General features: G+C 40.9%; 1 protein-coding gene across 8 annotated transcripts; it reads left to right on the top strand.

Annotated features, from left to right (window-relative positions):
* The first annotated feature begins 1,004 nt into the window (after positions 1-1,004).
* Positions 1,005-16,545, top strand: LOC134623346 (uncharacterized). 8 transcript variants are annotated; one of them, XR_010573447.1, is made up of 10 exons: positions 1,028-1,838; positions 2,925-4,003; positions 4,212-4,280; positions 5,283-5,354; positions 5,644-5,724; positions 6,747-14,244; positions 14,356-14,446; positions 14,828-15,294; positions 15,409-15,499; positions 15,880-16,545. XR_010573447.1 is itself a non-coding variant. In XM_065469844.1 (5 exons), exons 1-5 carry the CDS (start codon positions 3,972-3,974, stop codon positions 6,775-6,777), a joined length of 282 nt encoding a protein of 93 aa, XP_065325916.1. In that variant the 5' UTR covers positions 1,005-3,971; the 3' UTR covers positions 6,778-11,776. The 8 variants fall into 8 exon arrangements, 2 of the variants coding, with proteins under 2 accessions (XP_065325916.1, XP_065325915.1); XR_010573451.1 differs by having other exon boundaries at positions 1,028-3,575; positions 3,872-4,003; XR_010573450.1 differs by having other exon boundaries at positions 1,028-4,003; positions 5,286-5,354.
* Positions 16,546-23,106: the final 6,561 nt, after the last annotated feature.

The following is a 23,106-nucleotide window of genomic DNA, read 5'->3' as shown; positions in this document are numbered from 1 at the left end:
GTGATGGAGAAACAGGTTTACCCTTAGGTGACATGAATGAGTTGAAGGGAAATTACGAACTGTTTCTGAGAGAGGAATATACACCAAGCTCCTTTTTTTGTGTAGCTGACAGCTGGTAACTGTGCAGGGGCGGATCTAGCAAAGCTTTTGCCAGGGGGCCAGGTAGGGCATTAACAGAGAAAGGTGGACACAAAGATATACTTTTCTTTCTTACTCTCATATAAAATATTTAGCTTTTATTAAATAGTTATCTGAATCTTACAACCAAAGTTTGTATAATAATACACAAGATTGGCTGTAGACCATTGTTCATCATTCAGAACACTGTGTAAAAATAACAAAAAACAAAAAGTGAATGCAAAAGTGCATAAATATTTATTTTACGTGTTTGATGTGTGTGGCGGGGCGTGGTCTGCAGTGCCGCTGCAGGGGAGGTGGACCCACCTGAGCGGCACCTGCAATCACGCCTCTCGGGCGTAGTCTGTGCTCTCTCGGCTGTTTTTTGGGTGTGTGTTGGGCTGTGAGTTGAAAAGCTACAGCTGGCTGGGTGGGTACACCAACCATGTGTGAAAAGTGGTCCATAACGTACTGGTTCAAAGCGTGTTCGTGCAAACATTGTCGTGTCTGCCGTGGTACAATGGAACTTCTGCTCATGAACCTGTGTGCACAGCGTCTGCAAATCGGGGCTGTACAAAGTCACTTCATCTTTACCCAAAACTGTAAACTGTCATCTGTGAGGCGCGAGCGGTGTTTGTTTTTACCATAATTCATGGTGGAGAATGGCTGCTCTTCTGAGTTTTGCTGTCTGTAGCTGTATGAATGGCAAACTACACTGATTAGCAGCGGCATAGGCACACTTAAAATTTCTTCTGAAATTTTCGCTTTCTAGTTATGTGTGCCTATGCCAAGAGGCACACATATTACTATTGCTCGGATTTATTATTCTTATTATTATTATTCTTCAGTTTCCGCCTGAAATTTTGCAGCAAATCTCGCCCCGCAGTTTTGAGACAAGCTTCATATATGTTACCTCATTTTGTGCGGCTGGATCTGGAATGGTGTGCTATGACTTTTGGTGTTTATGTCTATTATAGTTTTTTAAATATTAATATTTTAGTGAAAATTTTCCCGCGCTCCTCTGCCAAACAGTTTTGACATTAGGGTTACATATGTTACATCATTTTGTGCGGCTGGAGCTGGGCTAGTATGGTATGACTTTTGGTGTTCATGAGTTTTATAGTTTTTGAAATATTTAGATTTTAGTGCAAATTTGGGCCAATTTCTAGGTTCCTGAGAAAGATTCTACTTTTGGCCCCATAGAAACAGACTTCATTTGTGGTGTGTTGGCTCTCTCTAGTGGTATAGCCGTAGTAGTACAGGTGAAAAGATCTATGCTTGGGCGAAAACTCCATATCCCACAATTCATAGCACGCCTCTGCAGAGTAAACAATGGCGGCCACCACTTCGTTTTATATGTCTTTTATTAGTGTTTCTAGGTCACAAAATCAACTTTTAAGATATTTTCAGGCGAGAATGTAGGTGTGTAAACTTCAAATATCTGCTCGTTTTATCAAGACATCCCATATTACAGACAGTGCTCTTACGTGTTGCTGATAGCCGGCTAGCTAGCTAGTGCCGCTAGCACCGCTAGCGTATGACGACACTACGCAATGACGACACCCCTCCTCCGCTTTGAAATTGACCGTAGACATGATTTTCTGAGACAGCGTGGCTATCGCTTCACCGGTAACGCGTCTTTCCCCCCTCCTCTGCTTTGGACTTGAACTTACAGTGATTTTCTGAAGTGTTTACTAAGACACACCGTAAGCTTTTACAAGGTAAGTGTATCTCTCTGTCTCTGGTTTGAAATTTAGCTTTGAAAGTGATTTTTTTTTTTGTGTGTGTTTCTTTATCGATTTCTTTGTTTCGGCACGTTCGGCACGATGCTAAAGCCAGTTAGCGGATAGTCAGCTAAGGCAAGCGTTTCTGTCCCTCTTCCGGTTTTGAAATTGACCTTTAAAAGTGCTTTTCTGTGTCTTGACGCTGATATCTACAAAATGACTGTGATTTTATTCCAGTGGTATCGTTTGTAATTGAAACTTTTAAGATGCGACTCTCAAAAAATTGCTTCATTGTAGTCGGGTTTCACACCTCTCTTTGTCTCGTGGTTTTGTTGCTGGCTAGTTAGCTGATATTAAGCATCTCCCGGTTTGAAATTGATTTTGAAAGTGATTTACTATGACACACCGTAAGCGTATCTCTGTCTCTGGTTTGAAATTTAGCTTTGAAAGTGATTTTTTGTGTGTGTGTTTCTTTATCGATTTCTTTGTTTTGGCACGTTCGGCACGATGCTAAAGCCAGTTAGCGGATAGTCAGCTAAGGCAAGCGTTTCTGTCCCTCTTCCGGTTTTGAAATTGACCTTTAAAAGTGCTTTTCTGTGTCTTGACGCTGATATCTACAAAATGACTGTGATTTTATTCCAGTGGTATCGTTTGTAATTGAAACTTTTAAGATGCGACTCTCAAAAAATGGCTTCATTGTAGTCGGGTTTCACACCTCTCTTTGTCTCGTGGTTTTGTTGCTGGCTAGTTAGCTGATATTAAGCATCTCCCGGTTTGAAATTGATTTTGAAAGTGATTTACTATGACACACCGTAAGCGTATCTCTGTCTCTGGTTTGAAATTTAGCTTTGAAAGTGATTTTTTGTGTGTGTGTTTCTTTATCGATTTCTTTGTTTCGGCACGTTCGGCACGATGCTAAAGCCAGTTAGCGGATAGTCAGCGCTGATATCTACAAAATGACTGTGATTTTATTCCAGTGGTATCGTTTGTAATTGAAACTTTTAAGATGCGACTCTCACCGCGTACGAAACAATAACTGCGTTGTAGTCGCGTTTCACACCTTTCTTTGTCTGTCTTTATAAGGCGTTAACTACAGCACCCTTTAATACCTCAACTCTTGATTCAGCCAAGGTAAGTGCCCCCCCCCCCCCCTTATATTTTCTATGTATGTATTCAGCTGATATTTAGAAAAAAATAGGTGTGTTTAGCGCTGGATGTCATTTTATTCCAGAGCTGTTGTTTGTAATTAAAACTTTTAAGATTAGATGGTACAGTGTTTTTACTCCCTTCCAAACAGTAAAGTTCCTCTTTGTCTCTCAGTAGGAAATTTAAACCAGACAGTACAAGGCTACATTTCAGTGTTACAAGCCAATCAGTTTGCTAATTGTTCTGTGAGGTTTGTTTGCAAAGTTTAAGGTGTTAAGTAGGACTGTGAACATCTGGGTCTGCTTGCTGCTGGCATTCTGCCAGAGCCCCACCAACAAGACCGCCTCCCAGCAACGAGACTGCCTGTCAGCCTTGCAAGGTACCCAATTTTCCAATTACTCTATAAAAAAACTGTTGTGGGCAACAAGACTGTCTCCTAAGTTTGCAAGCCAATCACTTTGCCAAATGTTCTTGTAAGATTTGTTTGAAAAGTTTGAGGTGTTAAGTAGGACTGTGAACATCTGGGTTTGCTTGCTGCTGGCATTCGACCAGCGTCTCAGCAACAACACTGCCTCCCAGCTTTGCAAGGTAATTACTTTCCCAATTACTGTACACCAAAACGAAGTAACTGTCGTGGTCAACAAATCTGCCTCCCAACTTTCAAGGTAATCACTTTCTCAATTACAATATACAAACTGTTATGGAACTTAACAAAGCCTTAACACCGGGTAGTGACACTATCAATATGTCTATTTAAAGAAAAGAGATTTTTTTTTTTTTGTTCTTGTAGTCATCTTGTCTGTCAATGTATCAGAGGGTTAGAATAACAAATTGCTTGAAATGCCAATAATTAATATTCTGTTTTTATGTTGACATTCTACCAGATGCCGAGAAAAAATAAAAGATCCCAGGCACAAAAGAAGCGCTGGAAACCACTTGACCTGGTCGATCCTGCTGTCCCAGTGCTCTCTGGCCACAACCAAGATGAGGCAGTCAGTAGTTTTCCATCTGACCAGGTAATGAGGATATGGTAGTGATCACAGACAGTTGAACAGTTTTCAAAACACGTTTGAGACAGTTAAGAACACTTACCCATGCAGTTTAGGATTTTTTGTTATAATGTCACACAACTGGCATAACAGTGCATGGTATACAGAACATTTAAATGAAATGAATGTGTCAGGTCACTTAATGTCTTCTATACCCTTTTTCCTGGGTTTGCAGATGGCACCAGCCAGGTTATCTTTGGAAACACAGGATAGACTCACCTCCTTATGTTCCCCATGTACCAAGGTAAACATCAAAAAATATTCCTCTATTAACAAATTACAAGGTATGCCCACACATAGGGCTGCTCGATTATGGCAAAAATGATAATCATGATTATTTTCACTGAAATCTAGATCTCCATTATTTGACAATATGTATTTAACAATAACGATGTATTGAATAATGGCTTTAAAGATTGTCATAAAATAGTGTGCAAATACTGATAACAGTGTAAATGTTTGCAATATAAAAAATAAATGAAAAACGTAAACATGTATGTTTAGTGAACTTTGCAGTGTTGCTCCGTGGTGCAGCTACGACATTGTAGCAAAGTTTACACACTATGTCTACTTGATCCACGTCTGACTTCGCGAACCCATAATGTTTCCACCCCACTGAAGTTTTTTTGTTTTTTGTTTTTTACCTCTTTTCAACCAACGGCAGTCACTCTCCTCTCCAAATAACTTCTGCTTAGCTTTCCGAGCTTCCCTCTGTTAGCTCCTCTTAATTGTTGTGACGCGTGTTCAAAACACAGAGAGGTGTGCTCGATTTGCCGCACGGAGCAGCGTGAGAGTACAGCACGAGGGTGGTGCTAATAATCTGCTCAGTCCTTTTTAATTATCGTTGAAAGCTCAGATCGTGATTTCGATTAAAATTTGATTAATTGAGCAGCCCTACCCAGTCTGTATATATCTGATCTTTGGTGTCTATAACCACAGTTGATATGTAGTCTTTCACTTAAAGCATGTTTGCTAACTCAATTTTGTCCAATTTCTATCCAAAACAAAGGAAAATATGACAAAGGGTTTTTTATTTTTATTTTATAGCTCTGAACAGGTAATTCTGATGTGGTAGTGAGCACATACAATATATTTTTATAACACTTACCCATACAGTTGACCATTTCTATCTTATAATGTTACCCAACTGGCATAACAGTTCATGCCATGCATTGCATTGTAAAGTGAAATTAAAGTGTCAGGTCACTTAATGTCTTAACATTATATTCTTTTTTGCCTGGGTTAGCAGACAGCACCAGCCAGCTTGTCCTTGGAAACGGAGAATAGATCCACCTCCTTATGTCCTCCAGGCAGCAAGGTAACTTTAAAACGGTATTCCTCCATTAAGGATTATGGATATGGTTACATGTTGGCCTTATGCAAACAGTAAGAATTTTGTTGTCTCGCTTCTGTTAGTTTTGTTTAAAGTTTTTAAAGTTACACTCACTTTCAAATTTCTTAGTAGTTATGCAAACAGCTGGATTTTTTTTATTGCTTTGTAAGTTTAGTAACCGCTACTGTTTCATGTTTTCTTTAAAGTATCCAGTGTTACACTCTGTTTCAACTCTGTTAGTAGGTTTTCTAATTTTGATTAACTGTATTATCAGAGTTCAGAAACTCGTCCACCAGCAAAACGAGTCTGGGCAACCGATGATTTCCACACGGCATCAAATTCTCCACCTAAAAAGGTAAGCCTAACCCTATGTATAATCACCGGGGTTGATATTTAGTCTTTCACCTTAAGTGTGCTTGCTAACTCGTACTAAATATACTAAAATGTTAGACTAAACATGTACATTTGTCAGTTTCTTTCATCAGACTCCTAAAATGCAGACATCTCAACAGCTGTCTGTCTGTTTAGCTATTTCTATATCTATTATTCTGAATACTTTTATACCATTTTATACTTAAAGCTTCAGATAAATTGACATCCACAGTGAAAAGCAGTGCAAATAAATACAAACATTTTGTGACACTCATCTTTTCTCAAGATGAATGTCAGTGTGTTCTGTTTCAATCACATTTAACCTGTAACTGAATTTTGTGTCATTTCTTTACAAAACGTAACACAACTATGAAACGTGTTTTTTATGGCACATGTACAGAGCCATCTGGTTTAATCTGAAATCAGTGAATGAATTACATCTAATTTAAGAGCATCTGAGATCCTCTTACGAATAATACGTAAACAGGATTTCCTTTCATTTGTATTTAGGCTGCAATTTAGTTGATGTTTGAAGGCCCGCAGCAACCTAAAATAATGTGTTATACTGAAAGAAATTAACTGCTTTGAAAATATGAGGAGCAGAAGGTACAGATATGACCTTTGTAAAAGGTCATTAAAAAAAACACCTCTAAAGCAAATTACAGATATCTAAAATATTTGTCATTTTTACTTCCCACCTCTGCTCTCTCCCACTCTCTCTCACTGTTCCTGTCACTGTCTTTCTGCTTGTCTCTTTCGATTATGCTGTAATATGATTGAGGAGTGACATAATTTGGCTTCATTTGCCTGAACATTGTTTGATTATTTTACCAAATTTAAAAAAAAAATGTTTTTACTTTACAAGAATCTAAATTTATACAACTCTTGCCAATTAAAAATGTCTTACATCATTGTACCAAGAGTTACATATGTTTACTCAACCGTGAAATGCATATCATTAAATACTAAACAATAACATGTGTCACCTTTACATTCCTTGATCAGCCTTTCCACAACACAAATGAAGAACTACTGACAGAGGAGCTACAGAGCAACGCAGTTCAGCACTTCTGGCGTGTCAGTGCAACTCATTGTCAAAGTGATGAAAGGTACACAGAATTCTCTCGAAATCATCAGTGCACATGCAATGCCCTCACATTCCTGGCCTACCTTAATGAGGAACACCAGTTCAACACAGCCCGACTTGATAAGGTGCTTGAACAGGGAGATGCACTCTACTGTTGGATTAAAACAAATCTTCAGCAGGAGAGGCGTTATACACAAAATCATCTGACCATAGAGGAACTGCCCAAAAAAGTTCATGCTGACATAAATGTCTACAGTGTGAAAATGGACAACATAAGGTATGGATACCTGAAAGCAGCAGACAAAACTTATCAAAGAAAAGAGTGGTGGTTGCCTCTTGCTAGTCGTCTTGTATGTCTGTCAACAGATGTGAGCTATGCTTTGCTCATGGTCTCACCTCAGTGCATTGCAGTTTTCCGTGACAAATCTGGGAGGTATGGATTATTTGATTCACATTCAAGAAGTGCAGCAGGTTTACCCCAGCCAAATGGAACAGCAGTCATGCTCACTTTCACTCATGTGAATGACCTGATCACCCACCTTCATAACCTTTTTCAAAATCAAGGCAGGTATGCAAGATATGAGTTTGTGCCTGTTTCTTTCAAAAGAGTCAGCACTCACAACGAACAGCCTGCACAGTCAACTCAAGCAACACCAAGAGCAACAGCTACATCACCACAAAATGATGAACCACAAATCACAAATCCCACTGTGCAAGTGCCTCAACCAGAATCAGCCCAAACCTACATGACAATGTTAGAAAGTGCTTTAAACCCGCAACAAGACAAAATGGCTTCAAATCAAATTTGTGAACATCAACTTGAAACATCTGTTGATCCAACAAGCAACATCCAAACAGAACAACAAGAAAATCTTGAACTCAATAATGAAAGAGATAAAGTCATAGATAAACCCCCCCAAAAAACAAGAAATGTGTGCAGATTAAATAAACGACGACGTGGGAAAGCTATTCGTCAAGCTCAAAAAAGTCACAAGCAGCATGTAAAAGCTAAAGAAAAATCTTCATCTGAAGACTTGACAAAGAAGATAAACAAAAGAAGACACGAAAAGGAACGATATGCCTGCTTTCCTGAATTTAGAATGAAAAAATTACAGGCTGTGAAAACTCAATATGCTCAAAACTGTCATCGCCATAAACAAAAACTGTTATCAGCCAAAGATTATTATGCAAATCCTCATATTCAAGAGAAGATAAAAGCCCACAATGTGAAGAGATACCAAAATGATCCTCATTTTCAACAAAAAAAGAGAGACTACATTATCAGAAGATATACCACAGATGCCAGCTTTCGAACCAGACAGAAACAATATGTGTTCCGAAGATACAACACGGATGCTGACTTTCAAAGCAGACAGAAGCAATATCTGGTCCAAAGGTACAACACGGATGCTGACTTTCAAAGCAGACAGAAGCAATATCTGGTCCAAAGGTACAACACGGATGCTGACTTTCAAAGCAGACAAAAAAAATACATGAGCCAGAAATACAGAGAGGATGATGTCAGAGAAAGGAAGAGGGCATATATAAGAACAAAATATGCATCGGATCCAAAATACAGGCACAAACAAAAAAAATCAATTCATGCCAGGTATCATAATGACTCACAATTCAGACTGCACCATATACAGCGCTGTGCAGAGTACCAGAGACACAAAATGGCTACCACTGCATCTTTCGCCATTTATAAAAAGTTGTGTGCGCAGAGAATAAAGAAGAAATACAGACGACTAGTAACACAATTCCAGCAGGGTCCACAGTCTGAAGCACAGCCCCAGCTTGTAGTGAATAGTGTGATGCAAGCAGCCACATTAGCTTTCCGTGAAACAATTAAGTTAGGACCCACCCATGTCTGTACAGTGTGCCACAGAACTCTGTTTCCTAATCAAGTAAAACACTGCAAAAGATCAAAGTATGTTAAAAATAGTCACATTGTTGACACCTGCTTGACAGGAAAATTTGTCCATGTTTGTGATAGTGAATGTACAGCTAATTGTACCTTTCCAAAACAAAGAATGCAAGAGTGGATTTGCTACAACTGTGACAGCCACCTACAACGAGGAAAGATCTCTTCCATCGCAGTGGCAAACAATTTAGCACTAGCACCCATCCCAATTGAACTGAGTCAATTAAATGTACTAGAACGACAACTGATTGCTAAAATTCTCCCGTTTGCCAAAATCATTGCATTACCAAAAGGACAACAAAGAGCCGTACATGGGGCTGTTGTTTGTGTACCGTCAGACGTGGAAACCACAGTAAACTGTCTTCCCAGACCTAGCAATGAAGCCCAGCTCCTGCAAGTACAACTGAAAAGACACATCAGATTCAAAGGATACCAACACTTCTACACTGTGAACATGAAGAATGTGTTAGCAGGCTTATCAAAGCTAAAAGAGATGCATTCAGAATACAAAGATGTATCTATTGATGATGACGCAACTTTTGCTGATCCCACAAATAATCAGATAATCGAGACGGAACATGACACTGCTGATACAGATATTCAAGATGCACTGCCCAGAAACTTTGACAACCAAATTGTACCAGAAAGAAGAACCACTGAGGAAACAACAGCTGGAATACTTGAGCCATGTCATGATGTAAACGAACTATTGGAGCCTGAACAGTCAAATGGAGAGCCCTTACAAGATACGGAGAAAGAAAAGGAAGAACTTCGCCCTGGTCTTGTTCTAGACACCTGTATGCAACCACCAGATATAGCACAGGACATTTTATCATATGGTGAAGGAATATTTAGCATTGCACCCGCCCAAGGAAATAGACCTGTTGGTTTCTTCTCTATTCCTAAACTTGAAGCCATGGCCTTTCCTGTGCAGTTCCCAACTGGACAGAACACATTAGATGAAGCCAGACAAGTCAAACTGTCCCCAAGCATGTATTTTAATACACGGCTGTTCTCTGCAGATACACGCTTTGCAACTGACCAAAGCTACCTATTCTTTGCACAGTTTGTAACAGAAACACACATGGCTACAAACAGCATGTCCATCCAATTGCGCAAAGGTAAGGCAATCACAAAGGATGGACGTAGAATTAGTAACAGAATGCTTCAAAATAAAGACGAAGTGGAGAGACTGATAAATAACAAAGATGCAACACGCTTCATGAAACCTCTGAGAGGTACTCCAGCCTATTGGGAAAAGGCACTGAAAGATCTGCATGCTATGGTCAGACAGTTAGGAAAGCCAACTTTTTTCCTGACATTTTCAGCTGCTGAAATGAGATGGCCTGAGGTTGTTGAGGTCATAAAAACTCAACAAGGTGAACAAGTGGATTTTTCACAACTTGACTGGAACACAAAGTGTGAAATTCTCCGAAGCAACCCTGTGACTGTGATGCGATTGTTTGAAAAAAGAGTCGATGCACTAATGACAACACTGATCCTGTCCCCAGCACAGCCCATCGGTGAAGTAGAAGATTACTTTTATCGAGTGGAGTTTCAGGCCAGAGGTAGCCCTCATATCCATTTACTGGTTTGGGTCAAAGATGCACCTAAATTTGGAAGCGACCTTGAAGACCACGTGTACAAATTTATTGACAAGTACATAACATGTAAGATGCCTGACCAAAATGCCGATCCTGAACTTCACAAAATTGTGTCTGAGGTTCAAGTCCACAGCAGAAATCACTCCAGATCCTGCAAAAAAGGTAATGTGTCATGTAGGTTTGGGTTCCCCAAACTACCTGTAGACCAAACAATGATCACTTTCCCAAGCCCAGATGATGACGATGATCACAATGATAAGCAGCATAGCACAAGTAAGGAGAAAGGCACAAATGAAAAACAAAAGCAAAAAAACAGACGAATGGCGCTCGCAAAAAAACAGAAAGAGGCCAAAGAAAAACTCCAGCCATTGAGAGATTTGCTCTGTGACCCAAATTCCTCGTTTGAAGACTTGTCTGAGCTGCTTCACAAATGCAAATTAACTTATGAACAATACTTGGATTGTGTCTTCAATTTAAGCAATGGCCATGTCATCCTCTTAAAGCGTGAACCTAATGACTGCTGGGTGAATGCATACAATGCAGATCTACTGAGAGCCTGGAATGCCAACATGGACATCCAATATGTCATTGATGACTACAGCTGCCTGATGTACATGATGTCTTATGTCTCTAAACCCGAATTTGAGATGACACAATTTCTTAATGGAGTCATCCAGGAGGTAAAAAAGTCCAATGTCAATGAAAGAGATGAAATGAAACAGATAATGCAGGCATATGCTAAACACAGAGAAGTCAGTGCCCAGGAATCCGTGGCAAGGACATGCAGCCTGCCACTAAAAAAGTGTTCACGCAGTGTGGTGTTCATACAGACTGATGATGATGCCCTGAAAATGAGTCTCCCGATGAGCAGGTTGCAAAGCATGGCACCAGATGATGAAAATGTGTGGATGTCTGGATTGCCAGAAAAATATGCAAACAGACCCAGAACACCTGAGTTTGAAAGAATGTGTTTGGCTGAATTTGCTTCAGAGTACAGGATTCTCTACAGCCGTGAAACAGAGTCAAAAAATGCCATCCCTCTTTTGAATAACATGGGTTATATTCAAAAGAGAACAAGAGGGAAACCTGCAATAATCAGATATCCTCGCTTCTCAGAAAAGAAACATCCAGAAAAGTTTTATAGCAGACTACTAAAACTTTATTTTCCACATCGATCAAATGATGACTTTAAAAACACAGAACACTCCACATCCGAACAGTTCTACAAAAGTGGACGAAAACATGGTTTTGCAGTACGGCCAATTGTTACCTTTAACAAAAAGCGTTATGAAAGCCATGGCAAAACAATGGAAAGGGCATTGGAACAGATTGAACAACAAGGCCCACTTATCAATGCATGGAACACCTTTGCACCTGAGGTTGAAGTAGATCGTTTAGAGTGTGTGGCCCAACGACAATCCAGACACGAGACTGACGAAAATGAAATGGACATTGTTCCAGACTACCAAGTCAGTGGTAGCAACAGTGGAACCATGCCAGCAATCATAGCACCTAAGCTGAGCCCAGACTTTGTCAGAAAAATGTACCAAAGTCTAAATGAAACCCAAGCATCCATATTCTACGCAGTGCGTGAGTGGTGTTTCAAACTTGTGTGGGGTCACTGTCCTGAGCAGTTCTTTTATTTTGTCTCTGGAGGAGCTGGCTGTGGAAAATCACATGTTATCAAGTGCATATATGAGGAGGCAACAAAGATTTTGCACCAACTCCCCAGATTCCGTGACCAAGCAGACATGTCCTACCCTGCAGTACTGCTGACTGCATTTACTGGCACTGCAGCTTTTAACATATCTGGGAAAACACTGCACTCTCTGCTAAAGCTGCCAAAATCTTTAAAACCGCCGTATCAGGGATTGGGCAATGCACTGGATGAAGTGAGAGCTTCACTTTCAAATGCAGAGATTCTGGTCATTGATGAGATATCTATGGTTTCTAAAGACCTTTTTGCCTACATCCACTGGAGACTTCAGCAGATCAAAGGAAACAAGAAGCCTTTTGGTGGGATGTCTATCCTTGCAGTAGGAGACTTTTACCAGCTGCCACCCCTTGGAAAAGCCAAACCACTCTGTGTGTACGAGGACAATGTCTTTGATCTCTGGAAAGACTATTTCCACATGGTCAACCTGACAGAAATCATGCGACAGAAAGATGATCATTCTTTTGCTGAAGTTCTGAACAGGATAAGAGTGAAGCAAAAAACAAATTCTCTTGAAGCCAATGATAAAGCCTTGCTCACACAGGCTATCCATGACATAAAAGACTGTCCATCTAATGTATTACACATTTATGCTACAAACAAAGAGGTCGACAAACACAATTCAGCAACTGTAACTGCTCTTCATTCTGATATCATAAATATTCAGGCCGAAGACTACAGAAAAGACCCACGGACGGGTGAGATGGTCCTCCTGGCAGATATGATGAAAGGCAACAAAAGAGATTTACCTGATAACATACAAGCTGCACCTGGAGTGCGTGTTATGATTATTAGAAATTTGGATGTTGAAGATGGGCTTGTTAATGGGACATTTGGAACAATCACGAACATTGTGACAACCACACAGGATGGACCAAAAACTGTGAATCTCATTGGACTTACGCTGGACAATCAAAATTCTGGGCAAAAATTTCGCAGAAAAATACAAGGATCCTCAGACAACCTCGTATATATTGAGAAATGTGAAGAATCTACAAGTAAAAAAGGAGTTCTTCGCAGGCAATTTCCAATGAAGTTGGCCTTTGCATGTACAGCTCACAAAGTACAAGGCATGACAATGGAGTCAGCAGTAGTATGTTTGAAGCGTGTTTTTGAGCCTGGAATGGCCTATGTCGCACTCAGCCGCACAACCTCACTTAAAGGACTGTACATCACAGACTTTGATGAAAGGAAAATCTATGCTGATCCTGCCATCACAGATGCACTCAAAAATATGAGACATGCATCATTTGAGAATGCAAGACCACTGTTGCAATTCTTAAAATCAGTTGTTCCCACAGTCCCCACATTGACAATTATCCATCACAATGCACAAGGTCTCCCAACTCACATGGAGGACATGAGATGCCACCATGAAGTCAGCCTTGCTGATGTTTTATGCATAACAGAAACTCACTTGTCTGGATCATCAGTTTCTCCCCGCTTCCAGCTGGAACAGTACAACATGGCCACACGCAACAGACACGTCTCTTACACAAACCATACAGACATGGCAAAGGTAAATGGCGGTGGAGTTGCAATGTACTACAAAACAGTTCTTATAGCAGAGTCTCGAAAATACCTGCAAAATGTGACTGACCTTGAATTTGTTGTTATCAAGGTTGAATCGCCAGTCACAGCTTTGATAGCAACTGTATACAGGCCACCAAATTACAGCCACGTGAGGTTTTTACCACAAATGCAATGTCTTTTGGACTCATTGGAAATGATGAATTGCCAACCAATTATTGTTTGTGGAGATTTCAATGAGGACCTTATGAGCAGAGGAAAAAAACCCATCCAAGAACTGTTTCAGTCAAGAGGATATGCACAACTTATTACTGCTGCAACTACCGAAAAACACACATTGATTGATCACCTTTACATATCACAGCCATACGCCTGCCTCCAATCAGGTGTTCTAAATACATATCACAGTTATCACAACCCCATTTATTGTGTAATTCACTAACACAAAATGACTGCAAGGTTGTGAGGGATATGGACTTGCCAAGTGATCTTAGTGTCTTTGCAACTGAGCACACTCTACCACCAAAAAGGACAGCTCACCAGTGGGAGCTGATACATAAGACTGCTCTCATCCATTGAAGAGCTGACCAGAAACGTGAACAGAGAGACTGCAACTGCACCTGATGGGATCCCTGCCATAACAGGTAATTGTATTTTTGTTTCTTACTTTATATTCTAACATTTATTGATATTCTTTGAAACAAACTATAATCTCATCCATTCATTAAGTCATCCATCCATTCATAACTCCTCAGATGTGTTCTGTCCAGTAAAGGCAGTGGAGAAGCCCTACACTGATCTTGAAACTGTGCCACGCTAGTAGAGACCGGCTACAAGGATGGGCAGGTATAGTGAAATTAAAATGCACCTTTTGGTTCAACAGGTTTATATATACAGTCAAGTGATCAAAAGACACCAGTATTAAACCCATTTAAACCAACTACATGTTTGGATTGGAACTGTATACAGGCCACCAAATTACAGCCACGTGTGGTTTTTACCTCACATAGCAACTTACCCCATCCAAAGACACCAGTATTAAGCAAATTTCTTTTTTTTACTTCATTTTTAATATAGTTTTGGGTCATTTAGTTCTAGAGTTAGATTTGTTTTTCCAATTATTTTTTAGAACTTCATTACTTGCCATTTCGCTAACTGAAGAGCTGCGCTTTGTGATGTCTCTTGTTTTATTGTTTTAAATTGTGTTTTCCTTTTATCTGTTTCTAGCTGTTTTCGCAAAGTCAGCCAACCACTTGCTTCCAAATGACCCTTATCCAGAAGTATCCGTGAGTGCCTCATAAACAGAAACTAACGTGGAGACCTACCTCTCAGAGAAAAACGCACACATAAGAAAAGCCGACCCACTTCAGTACTGGGAAGAACATCCTAATCTGTTTCCCTCTATGGCTGCTGTTGCGATCCCAGTGTGCCCCCTGTAGCTCTGTGGACAGTTTTGGATTTGTTTACATCTCACCCAACCGGTCCCAGCAGATGGCTGCACCTCTCTAAGCCTGGTTCTGCTGGAGGTTTCTTCCTGTTAAAAGGGAGTTTTTCTGAACACACTCTACCACCAACAAGGACAGCTCACCAGTGGGAACTGATAGATAAGACTGCTGATGTGCTCTCATCCATTGAAGAGCTGACCAGAAACGTGAACAGAAAGACTGCACCTGATGGGATCCCTGCCATAACAGGTCATTTGTATTTTTTTGTTTCTTACTTTATATTCTAACATTTATTGATATTCTTTGAAACAAACTATAATCTCATCCATTCATTAAGTCATCCATCCATTCATAACTCCTCAGATGTGTTCTGTCCAGTAAAGGCAGTGGAGAAGCCCTACACTGATCTTGAAACTGTGCCATGCTAGTAGAGACCGGCTACAAGGATGGGCAGGTATAGTGAAATTAAAATGCACCTTTTGTTCAACAGGTTTATATATACAGTCAAGTGATCAAAAGACACCAGTATTAAACCCATTTAAACCAACTACATGCTTGGATTGGAACTGTATACAGGCCACCAAATTACAGCCACCTGTGGTTTTTACCTCGCATGGCGACTTACCTCATCAGAAGACACCAGTATTAAGCCAATTTCTTTTTTTTACTTCATTTTTAATATAGTTTTGGGTCATTTAGTTCTAAAGTTAGATTTGTTTTTCCAATTATTTTTTAGAACTTCATTACTTGCCAGTTTGCTAACTGAAGAGCTGCACTTTGTGATGTCTCTTGTTTTATTATTTTAAATTGTGTTTTCCTTTTATCTGTTTCTAGCTGTTTTCGCAAAGTCAGCCAACCACTTGCTTCCAAATGACCCTTATCCAGAAGTATACGTGAGTGCCTCATCAACAGAAAATAAAGTGGAGACCTACCTCTCAGAGAAAAACGCACACATAAGAAAAGCCGACCCACTTCAGTACTGGGAAGAACATCCTAATCTGTTTCCCTGTATGGCTGCTGTTGCGATCCCAGTGTGCCCCCTGTAGCTCTGTGGACAGTTTTGGATTTGTTTACATCTCACCCCAACCGGTCGCGGCAGATGGCCGCCCCTCCCTGAGCCTGGTTCTGCCGGAGGTTTCTTCCTGTCAAAAGGGAGTTTTTCCTTCCCACTGTCGCCAAAGTGCTTGCTCATAGGGGGTCATATGATTGTTGGGTTTATCTATATACATTAATGCTTGTATGCTTTTCATTTATACTTTTGCCTTACTTTTCAGTTCATAATATAAAGTTACTTGAATGGTTTCCTTTTCCTTTTTTATTTTATATTGCTTTGCTATTTACCACAATCTAAATATCATGTTTAAATGTCATACATTATTGTAAATGGTATCTGTACAAAATATTGTTTGAATAACATGATACATTTATTAGTCCCACAATGGGAAATTTCATAATTTGCATGTGGTATTTTCCCCTTTGACATTAAAATACCTTTGAAATACAAATTGAATACCGCTTAATGGACATCTTTTTTTTCTACCACTTTAAACGACTCAAAACTGTAAAATCTAAATTGTAACTTCTCTTGAACACCTGACACTAAAGCATAATTTATTTTCTTTTATATCTATTAACTTATTTTGTAATCATGTAACTGGAGCATCTTTCTCTCATCTCTGTATGCCGCATATAACAGAGATCACAATACAGCTTACTTTGCTTTAAGTTGAAAATCAGCTGTATTCCATTTCCCTCCTTCTTGTGGTATAAAAAGCAAACTATGCTCATGTTGCATCTTGCTCCCTCTAGTGTTATAAAAGGCAACCGGCACTAGTTGAACCACATTAAAGGCAAACTACACTCATTGGCAGTAGCATAGGCACACTTAAAATTTCTTCTGAAATTTTCGCTTTCTAGTTATGTGTGCCTATGCCAAGAGGCACACATATTACTATTGCTCGGATTTATTATTCTTATTATTATTATTCTTCAGTTTCCGCCTGAAATTTTGCAGCGAATCTCGCCCCGCAGTTTTGAGACAAGCTTCATATATGTGACCTCATTTTGTGCGGCTGGATCTGGAATGGTGTGCTATGACTTTTGGTGTTTATGAATTTTATAGTTTTTTAAATATTAATATTTTAGTGAAAATTTTCCCGCGCCTCTCTGCCTAACAGTTTTGACATTAGGGTTACATATGTTAGATCATTTTGTGCGGCTGGAGCTGGACTATTATGTCATGACTTTTGGTGTTTATGACTTTTATAGTTTTTGAAATATTTAGATTTTAGTGCAAATTTAGGCCAATTCATCTTTTGGCGCCAAATAAACAGACTTCATTTGTGGTGTGTTGGCGCCATCTTTTGGTCCCATTGAAACAAATTTCAAACTTCATTTGTGGTGTGTTGGCTCTCTCTAGTGGTATGCCGGGAGTGGTACAGCCTGTCTACCCTTATTTGGATACCGTAATGATGACAATATCAATGGCGCGCACAGCCTCGCTGCTTTCAGGAACCATTGGAGGTTTTAAGGTTGCGCGAACCATTGAATAGTTACGGTAAACACAATGGCTTCTATGCTTGGTGGAAAACTCCATATCCCACAATTCATAGCACACCTCTGCCGAGTTACACAATGGCGGCCACCACTTCGTTTTATATGTCTTTTATTAGTGTTTCTAGGTCACAAAATCAACTTTTAAGATATTTTCAGGCGAGAATGTAGGTAGGTAAACTTCAAATATCTGCTTGTTTTATCATATTAGCGACAGTGCTCTGACGACCTTGGTCCTGCCTGACAGCTAGCCGGCTACCTAGCTAGCTGCCGCACTTGGCTGCAAATGCACAGCGAGGGGACTCTCTCTCTCCTTTCACCTCCCCGGTCTCTCGCAAATGCTCGCACAGAATCGGAGTTACAGCTGGATGTGGAAAAAATAACTGAGTTGTTTGGTGGTGCTATAATGCGGAGCTACAACAGTGGGCAGCTATCCACCGGTGTATGACAGAAAGGACATGCCGCGACCGCCGATCGACCGGTGTTTGCTAACGCGGAGGTCAATCGTGGATCAGGGAAAGCGAAGGCAGGAGCGTGAGGTGCACTGAATTTCAGGTAAGAAGTTATGACCTGCACTCTATTTGGGTCAGATATAAACCGAGTTTAGGTGTAGTTTATTTAGCAACATTTCTCTTACGTGTTGCTGATAGCCGGCTAGCTAGCTAGCGCCGCTAGCTTAGCCAGCTAGCGCTGCTAGCGACCCTTCGTGAAAAACCACCCAGGCTTGGCTGATAGTGAGGTGGCTAAAATTTGTTTCATCGCCCGATCGCTCGGCAAGGGTCTGTGTCTTAGCTGGACTTATTTTTCATTTATATGGGCCGATGATGCTGGTCGATGTGGAAAAAATAACTGAGTTGTTTGGTGGTGGAGCTACAACAGAGGGCAGCTATCCACCGGTGTGTGACAGAAAGGACATGCCACGAACGAGACATACAAGGCGGTGAGGCTACCGCCGATCGACCGGTGTTTGCTAACGCGGAGGTCAATCGTGGATCAGGGAAAGCGAAGGCAGGAGCGTGAGGTGAACTGAATTTCAGGTAAGAAGTTATGACCTGCACTCTATTTGGGTCAGATATAAACCGAGTTTAGGTGTAGTTTATTTAGCAACAGTTCTCTTACGTGTTGCTGATAGCCGGCTGGCTAGCTAGCTAGCGCGGCTAGCGACCCTTCGTGAAAAACCACCCAGGCTTGGCTGATAGTGAGGTGGCTAAAATTTGTTTAATCGCCCGATCGCTCGGCAAGGGTCTGTGTCTTAGTTGGACTTATTTTTCGTTTATATGGGCCGATGATGCTGGTCGATGTGGAAAAAATAACTGAGTTGTTTGGTGGTGGAGCTACAACAGAGGGCAGCTATCCACCGGTGTGTGACAGAAAGGACATGCCGCGAACGAGACATACAAGGCGGTGAGGGTACCGCCGATCGACCGGTGTTTGCTAACGCGGAGGTCAATCGTGGATCAGGGAAAGCGAAGGCAGGAGCGTGAGGTGAACTGAATTTCAGGTAAGAAGTTATGACCTGCACTCTATTTGGGTCAGATATAAACCGAGTTTAGGTGTAGTTTATTTTCATTGTGCTGACTTTTTCAATCACTTACAATAACTCGTACTGCGTGCTAGCTAGCACGACGGGGACGGAGTTTGTATACAGCTGTGTGCACGCTAAGTTACCGATGTTACCGATGTTGAACTTTATGACAGCCTCCCCTGTCATTCTCTCGCCTGTTGAAACTTCAGTCATGAAACTGATCAATGATCGGCTTTTCTCTCTTGTTTGTTTATCGCTAAACAACAGCAGCACGTTTAAGCTTGATCAGCTGTTGTTAGAATTCATTTGCTTTTAATTTCTAGTATCAGCTGATGTTTGCTGGAGCCACAGCTGTAAAAACGGCTGTTCCAAACCAGATGTCCTTACTGAATCATCAGAGCTGAACTGGTGATGGAGAAACAGGTTTACCCTTAGGTGACATGAATGAGTTGAAGGGAAATTACGAACTGTTTCTGAGAGAGGAATATACACCAAGCTCCTTTTTTTGTGTAGCTGACAGCTGGTAACTGTGCAGGGGCGGATCTAGCAAAGCTTTTGCCAGGGGGCCAGGTAGGGCATTAACAGAGAAAGGTGGACACAAAGATATACTTTTCTTTCTTACTCTCATATAAAATATTTAGCTTTTATTAAATAGTTATCTGAATCTTACAACCAAAGTTTGTATAATAATACACAAGATTGGCTGTAGACCATTGTTCATCATTCAGAACACTGTGTAAAAATAACAAAAAACAAAAAGTGAATGCAAAAGTGCATAAATATTTATTTTACGTGTTTGATGTGTGTGGCGGGGCGTGGTCTGCAGTGCCGCTGCAGGGGAGGTGGACCCACCTGAGCGGCACCTGCAATCACGCCTCTCGGGCGTAGTCTGTGCTCTCTCGGCTGTTTTTTGGGTGTGTGTTGGGCTGTGAGTTGAAAAGCTACAGCTGGCTGGGTGGGTACACCAACCATGTGTGAAAAGTGGTCCATAACGTACTGGTTCAAAGCGTGTTCGTGCAAACATTGTCGTGTCTGCCGTGGTACAATGGAACTTCTGCTCATGAACCTGTGTGCACAGCGTCTGCAAATCGGGGCTGTACAAAGTCACTTCATCTTTACCCAAAACTGTAAACTGTCATCTGTGAGGCGCGAGCGGTGTTTGTTTTTACCATAATTCATGGTGGAGAATGGCTGCTCTTCTGAGTTTTGCTGTCTGTAGCTGTATGAATGGCAAACTACACTGATTAGCAGCGGCATAGGCACACTTAAAATTTCTTCTGAAATTTTCGCTTTCTAGTTATTATTATTATTATTCTTCAGTTTCCGCCTGAAATTTTGCAGCGAATCTCGCCTCGCAGTTTTGAGACAAGCTTCATATATGTTACCTCATTTTGTGCGGCTGGATCAGGAATGGTGTGCTATGACTTTTGGTGTTTATGACTATTATAGTTTTTTAAATATTAATATTTTAGTGAAAATTTTCCCGCGCTTCTCTGCCAAACAGTTTTGACAATAGGGTTACATATGTTAGATCATTTTGTGCGGCTGGAGCTGGACTAGTATGGTATACACTTTTGGTGTTTATGACTTTTATAGTTTTTTAAATATTAATATTTTAGTGCAAATTTAGAAAGATTCTTCTTTTGGCGCCATAGAAACAGACTTCATTTGTGGTGTGTTGGCTCCATCTTTTGGTCCCACTGATACAAATTTCAAACTTCATTTGTGGTGTGTTGGCTCTCTCTAGTGGTATGCCGGGAGTAGTACGGCCTGTCTACCCTTATTTGGATTACCGTAATGATGACAATATCAACGGTGCGCACAGCGTCGCTGCTTTCAGGAGCCATTGGAATTTTTAAGGTTGCGCAAATCATTCAATAGTTACGGTAATGCTTGGTGGAAAACTCAATATCCCACAATTCATAGCACGCCTCTGCCGAGTCAAACAATGGCGGCCATCACTTAGTTTTTATTTTCCTCTTAATACTGTTTCTAGGTCACAAAATAAACTTTTAAGATATTTTCAGGCGAGAATATAGGTGTGTAAACTTCAAATATCTGCTCATTTTGTCAAAACATCCCATATTAGCGACAATGTTCTGACGATGTCGTTTCTGCTTGAGGCTAGCTGGCTAGTGTGGCTAGCGCGGCTTTGCTAACAAGCTACAGCCGGCCTGGATGACAGTGAGAGCGGCTTACTCTGGTTTCACACCCGGTCCTTCGTAAAGTCTCGTGGTCACAGCTGGACTTATTTTAAATAAATAAATGATTTATTTATTTATTCATTTTAGTAACGGTATAAACAGTGAAAGGTGGTGGATTGGCCAGATGTAAACTTCAAATATGTGCTCGTGTTACCAAGACATCCCATATTAGCTCTGATGGTTTCGGTGCCTGCAAAGAGCTAGACAGCTAGCTAGCTAACTGGCTGTCTTTTTGACTCAGGGTCATAGCTGGACTTATTTTTCGTTTTTATGAGCCGATGAGGGTTTTTTTTTAGTAACGGTACAAACAGTGAAAGGCGGTGGATTGTCCAGATGCTGGTCGATGTGGAAAAAATAACTGAGTTGTTTGGTGGTCGCTGACGCGGAGCTACAACCGAGGGCAGCTATCCACCGGTGTGTGTCAGACAGAGCATGCAGGGAACGAGGCGGCGAGGCGACCGCCGATCAACCGGTGGTAGATCGTGGATCAGGGAAACCGAAGGCAGGAGAAGCAGGCGGCTGCCGGTCAGAGCGTGAGGTGAACTGAATTTCAGGTAAGAAGTTATGAACTGCACTCTATTTGGGTCAGATATAAACCGAGTTTAGGTGTAGTTTGGTGGAAACCAGGAGATGACCTTACCGAATCATCAGAGCTGAACTGGTGATGGAGAAACAGGTTTACCTTTTTTTTAGGTGACATGAATGAGTTGAAGGGAAGTTACGAACTGTTTCTGAGAGAAATAAACACCAAGCTCCTTTTTTATTTAGCTGACAGCTGGTAACTGTGCAGGGGCGGATCTAGCAAAGCTTTTGCCAGGGGGCCAGGTAGGGCATCTTACAACCAAAGTTTGTATAATAATACACAAGATTGGCTGTAGACCATTGTTAATCATTCAGAACACTGTGTAAAAATAACAAAAAACAAAAAGTGAATGCAAAAGTGCATAAATATTTATTTTACGTGATTGATGTGTGTGGCGGGGCGTGGTCTGCAGTGCCGCTGCAGGGGAGGTGGACCCACCTGAGCGGCATCTGCAATCACGCCTCTCTGGCGTAGTCTGTGCTCTCTCGGCTGTTTTTTGGGTGTGTGTCAGGCTGTGAGTTGAAAAGCTACAGCCGGCTGTGTGGGTACACCAACCATGTGTGAAAAGTGGTCCATAACGTAATGCTTCAAAGCGTGTTCATGCAAACATTGTCGGGTCTGCCGTGGTACAATGGGACTTCTGCTCATGAAACTATGTGCACAGCGTCTGCAAATCGGGGCTGTACAAAGTCACTTCATCTTTACCCAAAATTGTAAGCTGTCATCTGTGAGGTGCGAGCGGTGTTTGTTTTTACCATAGTTCATGGTGGAGAATGGCTGCTCTGCTAAGTTTTGCTCTCTGTAGCTGTATGAATGGCAAACTACACTGTTTACCAGAGGCATAGGCACACTTAAAATTTCTTCTGAAATTTTCGCTTTCTAGTTATTATTATTATTATGTGTGCCTATGCCAAGAGGCACACATATTACTATTCGTCGGATTTATTATTATTATTATTATTATTATTATTATTATGTGTGCCTATGCCAAGAGGCACACATATTACTATTCGTCGGATTTATTATTATTATGTGTGCCTATGCCAAGAGGCACACATATTACTATTGCTCGGATTTATTATTATGTGTGCCTATGCCAAGAGGCACACATATTACTATTGCTCGGATTTATTATTCTTATTATTATTATTCTTCAGTTTCCGCCTGAAATTTTGCAGCAAATCTCGCCCCGCAGT

Source organism: Pelmatolapia mariae, unplaced genomic scaffold (genome assembly GCF_036321145.2).
Source record: "Pelmatolapia mariae isolate MD_Pm_ZW unplaced genomic scaffold, Pm_UMD_F_2 NODE_ptg000569l+_length_104271_cov_1, whole genome shotgun sequence".
In the NCBI taxonomy this organism is placed as follows: domain Eukaryota; kingdom Metazoa; phylum Chordata; class Actinopteri; order Cichliformes; family Cichlidae; genus Pelmatolapia; species Pelmatolapia mariae.
This window is presented reverse-complemented; position numbering and strand designations above follow the sequence as displayed.